The following is a 14,749-nucleotide window of genomic DNA, read 5'->3' on the forward strand; positions in this document are numbered from 1 at the left end:
GTGTTTCAGTGGTGGGTGTTCTGGTAGTGGGTGTTCTAGTAGAGGGTGTTTCAGTGGTGAATGTTCTGGTAGTGGGTGTTCTAGTAGAGGGTGTTTCAGTAGTGGGTTTTCTAGTAGAGTGTGTTTCAGTGGTTGGTGTTCGGGTAATGGGTGTTCTCGTAGAGTGTGTTTCAGTGGTGAATATTCTGGTAGTGGGTGTTCTAGTAGAGGGTGTTTCAGAGGTGAATGTTCTGGTAGTGGGTGTTCTCGTAGAGGGTGTTTCAGTGGTGGGTGTTCTAGTAGAGGGTGTTTCAGTGGTGGGTGTTCCAGGTGTGCATGTCCTAGTAGAGGGCGTTTTAGTGGTGGGTGTTCTGGTAGTGGGTGTTTCAGTGGTGGGTGTTCTGGTAGAGGGTTTTTCAGTGGTGAGTGTTCCGGTGGTGGGTGTTCTAGTAGAGGGTTTTTCAGTGGTGGGTGTTCCAGGGGTGCGTTTCCTAGTAGAGGGCGTTTCAGTGGTGGGTGTTCTGGTAGTGGGTGTTCTAGTAGAGGGTGTTTCAGTGGTGGGTGTTCTTATAGAGGGTGTTTCAGTGGTGGGTGTTCTAGTAGAGGGTGTTTCAGTGGTGGGTGTTCTGGTAGTGGGTGTTCTAGTAGAGGGTGTTTCAGTGGTTGGTGTTCTAGTAGAGGGTGTTTCAGTGGTGGGTGTTCCAGGGGTGCGTGTCCTAGTAGAGGGCGTTTCAGTGGTGGGTGTTCTGGTAGTGGCCGTTCTAGTAGAGGGTATTTCAGTGGTGGGTGTTCTGGTAGTGGGTGTTCTAGAAGAGGGTGTTTCAGTGGTGAATGTTCTGGTAGTGGGTGTTCTAGTAGAGGGTGTTTCAGTAGTGGGTGTTCTGGTAGTGGGTGTTCTAGTAGAGGGTGTTTCTGTGGTGACTGTTGTGGTAGTGGGTGTTCTAGTAGAGGGTGTTTCAGTAGTGGGTGTTCTAGTAGAGAGTGTTTCAGTGGTGGGTGTTCTGGTAGTGGGTGTTCTCGTAGAGGGTTTTTCAGTGGTGAATGTTCTGGTAGTGGGTGTTCTAGTAGAGGGTGTTTCAGTGGTGGGTGTTCTAGTAGAGGGTTTTTCAGTGGTGGGTGTTCCGGAGGTGGGTGTTCCTGTGGTGGGTGTTCTGGTAGTGGGTGTTCTAGTAGAGGGTGTTTCAGGGATGGGTGTTCTGGTAGTGGGTGTTTCAGTGGTGGGCTTTTTGGTAGTGGGTGTTCTAGTCGAGGGTGTTTCAGGGATGGGTGTTCTGGTAGTGGGTGTTTCAGTGGTGGGCTTTTTGGTAGTGGGTGTTCTAGTAGAGGGTGTTTCAGGGATGGGTGTTCTGGTAGTGGGTGTTTCAGTGGTGGGCTTTTTGGTAGTGGGTGTTCTAGTCGAGGGTGATTCACTGTTGGGTGTTCTAGTAGAGGGTTTTTCAGTGGTGGGTGTTCCGGTGGTGGGTGTTCCTGTGGTGGGTGTTCTGGTAGTGGGTTTTCTAGTAGAGGGTGTTTCAGTGTTGGGTGTTCTGGTGGCGGGTGTTCTAGTAGAGGGTGTTTCAATGGTGGGTGTTCTGGTAGAGGGTGTTCTTGTAGAGGGTGTTTCAGTGGTGGGTTTTCTAGTAGAGGGTGTTTCAGTGGTGGGTTTTCCGGTAGTGGGTGTTCTCGTAGAGGGTGCTTTAGTGTTGGGTGTTCTGGTGGTGGGTGTTCTAGTAGAGGGTGTTCTTGTAGAGGGTTTTTCAGTGGTGGGTGTTCCGGTGGTGGGTGTTCTAGTCGAGGGTGTTTCAGTTGTGGGTGTTCTGGTGGTGGGTGTTCTAGTAGAGAGTGTTTCAGTGGTGGTTGTTCTCGTCGAGGTTTTTTCAGTGGTGGGTGTTCTGGTGGTGGGTGTTCTGGTGGTGGGTGTTCTAGTAGAGGGTGTTTCAGTTGTGGGTGTTCTTGTACTGGGTTTTCTAGTAGAGGATGTTTCAGTGGTGGGCGTTCTTGTAGAGGGTTTTCTGGTGGTCTTTGTTATCGTAGAGGGTCTTTCAGTGGTGGGTGTTCTCGTGGCGGGTGTTCTAGTAGAGGGTTTTTCAGTGGTGCGTGTTCTCGTGGAGGGTGTTTCAGTGGTGGGTGTTCTAATAGTGGGTGTTCTAGTGGAGGGTGTTTCAGTGGTGGGTGTTCTCGTTGACGGTGTTTCCGTGGTGGACGTTCTTGTAGAGGCTGTTCTGGTGGTGGGTGTTCCAGTAGTGGTTTTTTTAGCGGTGTGTGTTTTGGTGGTGCGTGTTTCAGTTGTGGATGTCCTTGTGGTGGGCTTTTCTTTGGTTTGTGATGTCGTAATTTGTGTTTTTCTTGTCCCACTGGTAGCGGTGCTTGTTTCGGTGTTGGTTTGGTCCGGTGCATAAGGGAAAGGATACCACCATGGCCTTCTGACGATGTAGACCCCATTGGCACCACCTTCTCCTCGTTTGTCGCCTTTGATGCTTCGTGCCCGCGTTGACAGGCTGATGGTTCCTGTGTCAATGGAGTTTCGCCACACTTCACCATCATCACTTTCTGTGTCACATTAGTTGAGACTATTGTTTGATGACTTACCAGCCAGCAGAAGGAGACCAGTGAACATCTTGAAAGTGATCATTGTGGCCAACAATATTCTGTTAAAAGGTGAAAACGAACTTTCAATGTGCATGTCGGGCACGTGTGCCAAACTTAATCGCATAGGGGGGAAAATGTCATTGTACACTTCAGGTCACACGGCGAGCGGGATAAACATCCATCCATCTATTTCCTGTACAGCTTCTCCTCACTAGGGTCCTGAGCGTGTTGGAGCCTATCCCAACTACCTTCGGGCAAGAGGCGTGGTACACCATGAACTGGTTTCCAGCCAATCGCAGGGCACATATAAACAAACAACCATAGGCACTCACATTCACAACTATGGGCAATTTAGTGTCTTCAATTAACCTACCATGCATGTTTTGGGGATGTGGGAGGAATCCAAAGTACCCGGGAAAACCCACGCAGGCACTGGTAGAACATGCAAACTGCACAGTCGAGGCTGGATTTGAACCCGCAACCTCAGAACTGTGAGGCAGACGTCTTAAGCAGTCGCTCACCGTGCCGCCTGGGATAAACATTTTGTTCATAAATCTGAACTGAAACAGAGAGGATACAGTATCACTTCAAAATAAATCAACTTTAACTTAATACCTAAAAGTATGTTGTTCTTCATAAAAAAATACCTGCCCAAATTGTCCAAAACAAAAATATGAACATGCTGCAAGAAACCTTAAAATATTAAGGAAAATGCCAATTTTTAGGAAATGTTAGAATAATTACACATGGAAAACTCACCTCACGGTATGAACAAAATGACAACAGATAGTTAAAATGCACCTAATGATAACTTCAACTTCATGGGGAATAATAAACAACAATTCACGTAATTATTGACTACAATGTGTGCAAAATGGCACCAGGCATGCTGGGAAGTTGGGCGTCTAGTCGCTCAGAAGCTGCTCATACAGATATGTGCTGCCAACGTCGCACGGAGACGGAGCCACGGAATGATGCGGGTCGCCTTTCGTTCAGCGAAGCAGCTGCTGCACTGCTTTATGAGATTTGTAGTTTTTGCTCCTCGTCAGGATTTTAAATCGCGGCATTCAAAAATATATTGTGGCGTGTTCAGGATTTAGAAGGGGAGGAGTTTCCCTGCTTGCTTTTTCATAGTTACATTTATCACATTTGGCTGCGTTATCGCTCCTCTTTATGTCATGATGTCGAAGTTGGGCATGAGTTGACCCTCCCCTACTATAGAAGTACTGATAGCCTTTATCTCATCCGTTCCAATTGTGACTTACTTGGTTTTTACTAAAAGACCCATTTCTACCACTACAGCGCGCAGTTAGCTATCAGCCTGTGTCTACACCTGGAAAAATGCTTGCCACAATTTACGGAACAACTCGGTGTCGTCATTGAAATTCGCCAGTGTTGTGCGTTTTGGTTTGTTCAGGCTACTGTAGTATGTTGAACCGCAAAGCATTGTGGGTTTACAACTAGCAGGACGCATGTGCTCAAATGTCTGTCATGTTGTGTGAGCCACAGGCTGAATAAGGTGTGCCGTCATGTTTAAGAAACGTTGGCTTTCCCTGAAATGTCTCCATTATGTGGACCCACACAAGACTCCAAGTGAGACGGTGACGTATGCCATAGGATAATTCCAGGCACCGAGAGCTTTACGCGGATATATTTCAACATTTAGAAGCGTGTAGGCAAATGTCAGACATACAAACGTACTTGAGTGACAGCTGAATGTGGAGCGGGGTGTGTTTTCCACGCCCACAGCGTCCGACAGCAGGGAGGAGGTTTTTCATGATGTTGGAGCCTCATTTTACAGGCTTGGCCATTTTTGTATTCATTCAAATTTGGCAGGCTTCTCAACAACTCTCTGCTGTGACTTTTATTTTCACTTTTGGTGGCGGTGTATCTGGCACCTCAACTTAGAATGTTAGCGCCACTAATGACACTCTGTCTCTTGCAGTATTAGAGGACATTCTGCACGTTGGATTCAAATCAAAACTAGAGCTGGTGACCGGGATGTGGAGGATTTTGCACGCTCTTGTCTTAGTTCTGGCAGCGTGCACAAGACTGGACAAGAAATGTTGCATGCGATTAAGATTGTCACATTGTTGGAAGCACTGAAGGAATGTTTGCCAAGTGGCTGATGTTCAAACTTTTGTCCATGCCAGCCTCTCCTGCACTCAAGAAGCGGGTCCGCAGCAATCGATAGAACAATCGACCCTTTCCTTATATACAGTCGCGCCTTTCATATTTCACAGCAAAACCCTGCGCAGCCACAGAAAATCCCAGCTAACCTAGCCGACAATCCCCCGGTGAGGAAACACCGAAACATGGGTACAATGAAATAAAAGGCTATGGAATTTGATAAAAGAAAACACATACTACTTATACGGGAATATTAATTTATGAGGTCCTCCAGTTGGCCGGTCCACAAACGAGGGTTATAGACCTGGAACGAGGCCTTTTCATTCTGACTCGGGGTATTAATAAAAGGCCGGTACCACAGGACCTGCTGATGATCCGCGAGGACTGACACGGTTGAAGAAAATCAGATGACTAAGATTAGGAAGGGGTTTATTCTCAAATTCAAAAACCTCCAAAGTGATCCTCAGACAAGCAACTTTGTCTACATTGCTCTCCCTTCAAGACTTCAGTGTCCAAACTCTACAGTCCCATTGTGAGCAATATCTCATTTCGTTCAGAGTCCAGTTGCCTTGATTCATCCTTTGCGGAATGCGATCTGACACTTTGAACCCCAAGCAAGTTTAAGCTGCAAACGGACTATGAGCCAGCTTCAAAGTCCACAGTCAGTCAAGGTCCCACTCTCCGTACGAGTCAAAAGCGGTCCAGCATGGTTGCTTGCCCAATGAAAACACTGAAGAAAGTACTCACTCGCGCTGAATCCAGTCTGGCGTTTGATACCTTGACTTGTGCTCAACTTGACTCTTAATGAGTTGGTTCCTGTTCATACGTTCATATCTCGCCTCTCTGCCGCTAATAAATGATAATAGTGGGACATTTAGTCGTGTTCCCTCCCTTATGGAATGAGCTCGTATTCTTTAGGTTCTTTTCAGCAGGTAATCATTGAGGTGTAGTGAGTTATGAAGTCAAGACGAACAAGTAGCATTGAGGAATAATGCCTCAATACTAATAGAGACTTAATATTACAGCCGATTGTGTGTGTTCTCGTCGGCATTTTGCTTTTTCAGTGAAGTGTTTGTGGTTCAAAGAGCTTAACGATGTGCTAGGTGACTTAATTAAATCTGGCACAAAAGATTGACCTATGAGGAATCTGCCATGTCACCTGGACTTTAGGAAGTTGTCAGTTGCCAGGCAACCCGTGGGTTAAATTTCCTGCTTCGTCATCGACTGCTACATGCATTTTGCAAATAGAAATACGGCAATGTTGCCGCTCCCCAGGCCAAAAAGGAGTTTTCCTTTAAATCAGAATCATCTTTATTGCCAAGTATGTCCAAAACACACAAGGAATTTGTCTCCGGTAGTTGGAGCCGCTCTAGTGCGACAACAGACAGTCGATTGACAGAGAACGCTTTGGAGACAGAAAGACATTGACAAAAAAAGACAAAAAAAACAGTCACTGAGCAATATGAGTCACTGAGTTATCTGGTAATGCCGGTACAATTCTTATTATTATCCATCCATCCATCCATCCATCCATTTTCTGAGCCGCTTCTCCTCACTAGGGTCGCGGGCGTGCTGGAGCCTATCCCAGCTGTCATCGGGCAGGAGGGGGGGTACACCCTGAACCGGTTGCCAGCCAATCGCAGGGGACATACAAACAAACAACCATTCACACTCACATTCACATTCACATTAATTTAGAGTTGTCAATCTACCTACCAGGCATGTTTTTGGGATGTGGGAGGAAAGCGGAGTGCCCGGAGAAAACCCACGCAGGCGCGGGGAGAACATGCAAACTCCACACAGGCGGGGCCGGGGATTGAACCCGGGTCCTTAGAACTGTGAGGCAGACGCTCTAACCAGTCGCCCACCGAGCCGCCTATTATTATTATTATTATTATTATTATTTTTTTTTTTTGACAATTGTGTAAAAAGATGCAGAGTCCTCTATCACTTAGAGCAGTTTGCATGACTAATAATGCAATAGTCCGGTGCAATGACCATTGTGCAAAGGGTGCCGAGACTTCAAGGAGTGTATGCAGTTTAAAATGACTAGTAGTGCGATAATCTGGGACAATGTTGATTGTGCAAATGTTGCAGATACTCCTCAATCAGTGTGCAAATGGGGCAGTATTGTTCAACAACAGATATGCAAATAGTGCCGCGTGGAGAGACTACTACAGTGAGTGCACGAGTAATGTATAACTGGCCCGACAGAAATGTGACAACAAACTCAAGACAAAAAAAATTGGCAGCATGTTGCAATGGAATTGTAGGTTCGCTGTTTAAGAAGGTTAGGGCAAGAGGGAAGAAACTGTTGGAATGTCTGCTAGTTCTAGTTTGCATTGATCGGTAGCGCCTACCTGAGGGAAGGAGCTGGAAGAGCCGGTGACCGGGATGCGGAGGGTCCGAGTGGATTTTGCACACTCTTGTCTTAGTCTTGTCTTGGCCTCAAGGGTGGGTAAGGGGGTACCGACATTATTTTCAGCAGTTTTGATTGTCCGTTGCAGTCGGAGTTTGTCCTTTTTGTAGCAGCACCAAACCAGACTGTGATGGACCGATACACAGGACCGATTCGATGACCGCTGTGTAGAACTGCCCCAGCAGCTCCCGTGGCAGGCCGTGCTTCCTCAGAAGCTGCAGGAAGTACATCCTCCGCTGGGCCTTTTTGAGGACGGAGTTGATGTCGATTGCCCGGCCGCACCGCAGCTCCAGCCGCTCCACTTCCTGTCGATTTGCAGACTCGTCACCGGCCTTGATGAGGCCGATGACAGCGGTGTCATCTGCAAACTTCAGGAGTTTGACAGCCGGGTGCGTTGAGGTGCGGTCGTTCGTGTAGAGAGAGAAGACCAACGGAGAGAGGACACAACCTTGGGGCGCCCCAGTGCTGATGCTGCGTGTGGATGAGGTGGCCTGCCCCAGCCTCACCTGCTGTGTCCTGCCTGTCAGGAAGCTGTAAATCCACTAGCAGATGGCAGGCGAGATGCTGAGTTGGAGAAGCTTGGAGGAAAGGAGTTCAGAGATGATGGTGTTGAACGCAGAGCTGAAGTCCACGAACAGGATACTCGCGTAGGTCCCCGCGCCGTCGAAGTGTTCGAGGATGACGTGCAGTGCCATGTTGACTGCGTCATCTGCAGACCTGTTTGCTCGGTAGGCAGGGTGTCCAGCGAGGGACCTGTGACCCTCTTGAGGTGGTCTGTGGTTCATAACCACAGATATCAGGGTGACAGGCCTGTAGTCATTCAGACCCGAGAGTGCAGGTTTCTTGGGGACCGGGAGGATGGTGGAACGTTTGAAACAGGATGGTACTTCACACAGTTCCAGAGATCTATTGAAGATCTGTGTGAAGACTGGAGCGAGCTGATCCACACAGACATTGAGGCAGGATGTGTACACAAGGTCTGGGCCTGACGCTTTGTTGATCTTTTGTTGTTTGAATATACGTCTCACATCCTGTTCGTGGATGGTCAACGCAGGAGGGGGAGTCAGAGGTGTGATGGTGCCTTTTGTTTTCCCCAATAACTCTGTGACACGTTGGCACAGTTGGAAGTCCGGAACAATTACGGCACCATCGGGGATGTGTTCACAAAGCCATGTCCCCGTGAAGCACAGGGTGGCGGAACGTCCGGTCTTTACTGAGAAGATGAAGCTCGTCCATTTTGTTGGGTAGGGAGCGTAAATTTGGGAGGTGAATCGACGGGAGCGGCATTCGGAATCCTCTCTTACGGAGCTTGACCTGAACTCTGGCTCGCTTCCCTCTGTGGCGTCGCCAGCAAGTCATCTTCAGAATGGCTTAAAAAACAAAATTAAGGTTTTGGAGTGGCTTAGTCAAAGTCCAGACTTGAATCCGATTGAAATGCAGTGGCATGACCTTAAAAAAGCCCTCCATTTTTGCTGAATTCAAACAATTCTGCAAGGACGAGTGGGCCAAAATATCTCCACAGAGATGTGAAAGACTCATTGCCAGTTCTAGAAAACGCTTGATTTCAGTTGTTGCTGCTAAGGGTGGTCGCTACGTGTGAATCTAATTTTCATACTACTGAATGTGTTGAGGGGGCACGGTGGGCGACTGGTTAAAGCGTCTGCCTCACAGTTCTGAGGACCGGGGTTCAATCCCCGGCCCCGCCTGTGTGGAGTTTGCATGTTCTCCCCGTGCCTGCGTGGCTTTTCTCCGGGCACTGCGGTTTCCTCCCACATCCCAAAAACATGCATGAATTGGAGACTCTAAATTGCCCGTAGGTGTGAATGTGAGTGCGAATGTTCTTTGTTTGTATGTTCCCTGCGATTGGCTGGCAACCAATTCAGGGTGTACCCCGCCTCCTGCCCGATGACAGCTGGGATAGGCTCCAGCACGCCCGCGACCCTAGGGAGGAGAAGCGGCTCAGAAAATGGATGGATGGATGAATGTGTTGATTGAAGTATCACCATTAAAATGTCATCTGTTTTATCTACACTAGGTTTTTAAATTTGAGACCACAGCATATGAAAAATAACCTTTCATCTTCTGACAATTGTCCAGAGTCAGTGCTTCTAAATACATTAACAAACCCGACTGAGTGATTGACTTAAAGTAGAGGACAAAGGAGTAATGGAGATTTTGTTCACATTGGAATTGTTTCTTTTTTTTTTACATTGGATGGCAACATTTTTATGTCATGTATCATTCCCTTAGTTCTGAATGTCTTTCATTCTCCTTTAGCCAATTAGGTACACATCTAATTACGTTCGACAAACAGAAAACAGTCTTGACTTTTGCTTAGTTGTGTTCTCTTAAGAACCGTAGGAGTTACAAGGCTGTCACCACAAAGTACACAGCATTGTTTGTTCAGAAATGAAGTTCAGTTCAATTGAGTTTGAAAGATAACTTTAAAACAATTCACTGCAATAAATGCAATCAACCCTAATCCCAATTGTTGTTGATTTACCAAGTGTGAATACTTTTTATAGTGGTATGATTGATGGAGAAAAAACATTTCATTCCCACTCGAATATATGTTGCGACTGGAGCAAGATTGTATGTCTTGGCTTGTGATTTGCTTCAACCAAGTAATGACTTGCGTCGACTTTGTCAGGTTCAAAGACACCTAGAACATTTGCAAAAACAAGACAGACACAGAGGCAGTTCAGTTTTCAGACTTGCAAGGAGAACGGACGAGAGTGTGTACTTAGTTACAATCTCCAACCCGTTCTAAGTTTAGGGCAGTTCCCTTGTTACATATGAGTTACAACGTCTAAAAGGTGGGGGCATACATGCTTGTTGCAACTCATGTGATCAGCACATAACACTCTTTGTTGTGGTCGAGACAGTAGAAGAGTTATATGCTTCTTATCAAGAAACGGGAAACTCCTCGGCTCAAGTTTGTCCTTGCGACTGCAAGCACATGACTCATCCTGTGGGAAAAAAGCTTTGCATGCAGTGATAAAACATTTCTCTAACTAGAAGTAAGCAAAAAAAGCACAACACATGATTACTTATTTACAATTTTCCATCATTTCCCTCCTTTTTATCATGTTTTTGCTCATGTTTCACATCACTTCTTCTGATTTTTGGCTGTAAGATCATTATCATGAAGACAAAACATGAAATGCTTTATTTGATCTCCTCAGCTGAATCAAATAATGTCCCGATCTCCATTTCTTTATCATCATCGTCATCAGAACTATCCTGGTTCTGTTTTGTTAGAAGGGGGTACATTTGTTCTGCACGATTGCTCATAGGTTGGATTGCGGTGGTGATTCATCTATTCAGAAGTGCTCGTAAACATGGAATATAGCAACATCCACACAATGTCAGTATTGCAGCAAATACTGCTATTGATATTAAAATTGATGAGACCAACATCTTATACTTGCCACACACTTTCATCCATTCGTCCCACGTGTATGTGTCCACGCCAGAATGCTCTTTCATCTTGCGGTTGAGGGTGCGCAGGCCATCAATGGCCCTGGTCAGGCTGCCATCTGCTGCGGTGCGTACAGCACTGTTCTCCAAATAATGGCACACACTCCTCCTCTCTCCGCAAGCAACATATCTCGTGCAATTCTGTTCTGAAATGACATTAAAGATGTTGTTCATCTTTAATGTACGGCCTCAAAACCGTCTTGTGTCCAATTTCCCAAACGCTGTACATTGTAGTGGATGTAGTTTATTTGGCCTACGTTTTTATTGGTTGTACACCACCAACAGATTGTAGATTCAAACCCTGATGCTACTTGATCTACTAATTTGTATTCATCAGGTACCCCTCTTGGAATTCCAATTGCATCTATGTAAGTTGGATCTGCCTGGGAGAAGGTTTTGATATATGTTTAGCAGAAGGTGCCTCTGGCCTTGGGTGTTATCAGAAAAGGGAGTCATCCTAAGAACATCATTCTTCAGTAATCTACCTTGGGTGCTATAAAGGGAGTCATCCTAAGATGTGGGCACCCCTCTGGCCGTGGATGCTTTGGAAATGGAACTTCATTGTTAAAGAAAGGAACATAGCTTCATGAGTACAAATAGAACAATCCAACAATTCCCCTGTTGACATAGTGGAACTATGTAACATACCCTAAGCAGTACTACTCTATGTGGAAGGCTATAAGAGGATATATAAACAACGTAGTCATGAGCTAAGCATTCTTCATAGGGCAGTACTACTCTTGAGACAGGCCAAAAACCTCCCCATATATTGATTTGAGGAGGGAAAAAGACAAGTCCCGTAACATGCTAAGAGAAAAGACACTGTATATTCTTCATCAATAATTCATCCATCTGGACACGACGTCGTCTTGTGTGAGCAGAACTTCAGGAGTAGGAGCTCCTTCGGAGGTCATCAACATCTGTGATTCCGGCTGGATCATATTCTTTCCCACCACTCCCGTGACCATCTTGACACACAGTGTCCTCGTACATGGAATAATACAGGATCCGAAAAGCAATAACAAAGTAACAGCAGTAACGATAGCAATTATGAATGTAATTACAAGGTGTTTCCGTTTTCCAAACCACGCCTTAGCCCAATCTTCCAGGGGGTTGGAAACGCCTGTTGAATCTGCCATTTCAGCAGCCCAAGTTTGTAACCCATGTGGGGCTCGTTACTTTTCCATCCGGGGCTGTGTTGTTGGGAATACAAGTACAACATTGTGGACCAAACCTTGCACAAACACCATTCTTTTTGGCAAGGATCATGTCAAGGGCCGTGCGGTATAATGTCTTTACATAACGCCTTCGCTACTGTTAGTGCGTCGGGATGTTTTGTGGGGAACAGCTCTATCCATTTAGAGAATGCATCAACGATGACCAAACAATACTTTTTCCCTTCACTTTGGTTTAATTCAATAAAGTCCATGTGAATGATTTGAAAAGGGTATTGAGGTGCAGGAAATGTACCTCTCCTGAGCCTCAAATTGCCTTGTGGATTATGCCTAGCACAAATCATACATGCTCTACAACAAGAATTCAAACCACAAGTTGTATAATATTAATGTATCTGCCCCACCAGCCCTCCTGTTGAGACATGTATTACACCATGACTCAATATAGCAGCCCATTTTTGTCATACATAGATGTCTTTTGTAATGTTGGTAAGAGTTCTGCATGTGTAACCAATTTGCCTGTGGATGATATCATGCCTCTATTCTTCCAAAGGGGTGTACTGTGGCAAATGCATATTGACTATGTGTGTAAATAGTAACATCCTTTCCTCTCATTATTTTACACACTTCTGTTAACGCTGCTAATTCTGCTACCCGAGCTGAGTAATTTGATGGTAACCGCTCAGCTTTTATTATAGTGTCTTTAGTCACTACTGCATAACCTGTTTGTGTTTTCGCTAGTTCATTTTTCTTAGATGAGCCATCTACAAAGAGGACCTCTCCTTTTTCTAAAGGCTGATCTTTCAAACTTTGCATTGTGCTCTTCGCCACTGTGATTGGCTAGCGACCAGTTCAGGGTGTACCCCGCCTCTCGCCCGAAGATAGCTGGGATCGGCCCCGGTGACAATAAGTGCTACAGAAAATCGATAGATGGACGCTCTTCGCCATACTACAAAGCACTTCAAAGTTTTTCTAGGCAAACGGAATAACTCTCAACACATCCCATCATGACATGACGAAGCTCGTGAATCTCTCTGATATGAGGGTGTGCTTCTCCGTAGCGAGGGAGGAGTTTTACTAATTGACAGGCAAATCCTCAATTCGTGACATTCGCCACTTTAATTGAATTACTTGATTTGATCTGTGAACCAAACTTCTAAAATGAACAACAAGTCTTTCAAGTCATCATGTCTCAAGTCGAGTCCAGAGATATGATCACTCAAGTCCAAGTCCCAACTCTTTTGGTTTTTGTCAAGTCACAAGTCATCAAAACAGTGACTCGGGTCCACTCAAGTCCAAGTCACAATGACTTGAGTCCCCGTCTCTGCAAATCAGACATTGACTGGGGCTAATAAAGAGAAGTGTCACTAATTTGGTAGTAAATAGTTTATCTGCATATTTGCACATTTAGAACAAAAATAAACAAACCAATTAAAAATGACTGCATTACTAGTAATAGCTGCAGTAGTTGTCTGGGGTGTCGCACCCACAGCTGTTGTGCGGGTTGCAACCCACACACTTTTTTTGACACCCAAACTCATCAGCCAAGTACTAGAGGAGAATTTTCTAAAGGAGACTGGTTATACAGATTATACATGTGTACAGTAGTCCAATTGGATAATTTACATACAGTGTACACAGAATTGTGGTATGAATGAAGAGTAGTCCAAAAATATTGTTAAAAATACTGTATACTTCAGTCGACGATACAGGGTGAGTGTTGGATTTATCTTACCCAACATTATAAAAAATAGACACAAAAGGAATGAAGACGCTGGTTTCTTTTTCTCATGAGGAGGGCGGATGGGAGATTGTTCAGATCACAGCCTCTCAACACGCTCTAAACAATCCCCCCCCCCTCGCTCCTGCTTTTATTTGAAATAGGAGGGATTTACAAATCATAATGTTCTAAGCAATAAGACACAACACAAAATATTTGATAATAAGAGGGTTTTTCCCAGACATAGTATTCTAAACAATAAGACACGACACATAATATTTGATAATAAGAGGGTTTTTCCCAGACATAGTATTCTAAGCAATAAGACACAACACAAAATATTGGCCCAACACTTGTCCCGACCCGACCACATCCGATCACGTCCTTGGTCCAGGCGCCCTTCCATCGGATGATGCTGAGTCATCTTTTCGAAGGCGAGACATCTAAAATCATCCATAATACTAAGCAAATAAATGATAACTTCTAGAATATATTTAACAGTGAATATGTGTCTGAAGGAGGTGGGCGGTGTGTCCGGGGCTACAGTTCAGCCAGAAGACCGCTTGGAGGGCAAGAGTTCTTCCGCAACCTGGTGGCTTTAGTCCATGGGCTCCTATAGCGCCACCCAGAGGCCATGATGGCAAGCAGACTGTGTTTGACGGCAGGAGTGTTTTCTGATGTTTATTCCTCTCCTGAAACACGGGTTTCTGTAAAAGTCCTCAATAGTGGGAAGTGAGGCTGCGGCCATTTTCACCACCTTCTGCAACTGAGCAGTTCCCGAAGCAATCTGTGATACAGTTGTTCAGGATGCTCTCCATGGTGCAACGGTCGAAGTTTCCCAGAATGTCTGAAGAGAGTTCATTTTTCGTACTTACTTTATAGCTGTCATTGTGTACTATGTAGCTCAGGCGTGCTTGGATGAGAGGGGAAATGTCTTCCAAGACAACCGGAGCAGTCCAGTTGCGATTGATTCAATACCCTGCGAAAGTCACATGGAGAAAGGAGGTTGCTCCAGCACGACCAGGAAGAGATGGATGCTCAGGGCGTTGTGAGCGGGCGCGTTTTCATGGTAAATAATCCACGAGTTCTCCTGCGAACTCTCGCCTCTTCTTGCTCACAGAAACCAAGCAAACGCTTGAGGTTCTCCTTGTAGACGTGCTGCTTGATCGTTTGGCCCTGTGGCAAAAACCCACGGTGGACGATGCCTCTCATATGGTAAAATGCCATCAAAATGATTGACTTTGGCCTTGGACTGTCTTGATTTCTTCAGCTTTGGCA

At 45.6% G+C, this 14,749-nt stretch overlaps 1 protein-coding gene across 2 annotated transcripts in view; it reads left to right on the forward strand.

Annotated features, from left to right (window-relative positions):
- The first annotated feature begins 1,224 nt into the window (after positions 1-1,224).
- LOC133470748 (elastin-like) overlaps positions 1,225-14,749 on the forward strand; it is a 46,715-nt gene continuing 33,190 nt past the window's right edge. For both annotated transcript variants that reach the window (XM_061759508.1, XM_061759507.1), the window contains exon 1: positions 1,225-2,616. In XM_061759508.1, coding sequence (XP_061615492.1) covers positions 1,242-2,357 — 1,116 coding nt within the window. In that variant the 5' untranslated portion in view covers positions 1,225-1,241 and the 3' untranslated portion in view covers positions 2,358-2,616. The remainder of the gene's footprint in view (positions 2,617-14,749) is intronic.

Source organism: Phyllopteryx taeniolatus, chromosome 21 (assembly GCF_024500385.1).
Source record: "Phyllopteryx taeniolatus isolate TA_2022b chromosome 21, UOR_Ptae_1.2, whole genome shotgun sequence".
Lineage (NCBI taxonomy): Eukaryota > Metazoa > Chordata > Actinopteri > Syngnathiformes > Syngnathidae > Phyllopteryx > Phyllopteryx taeniolatus.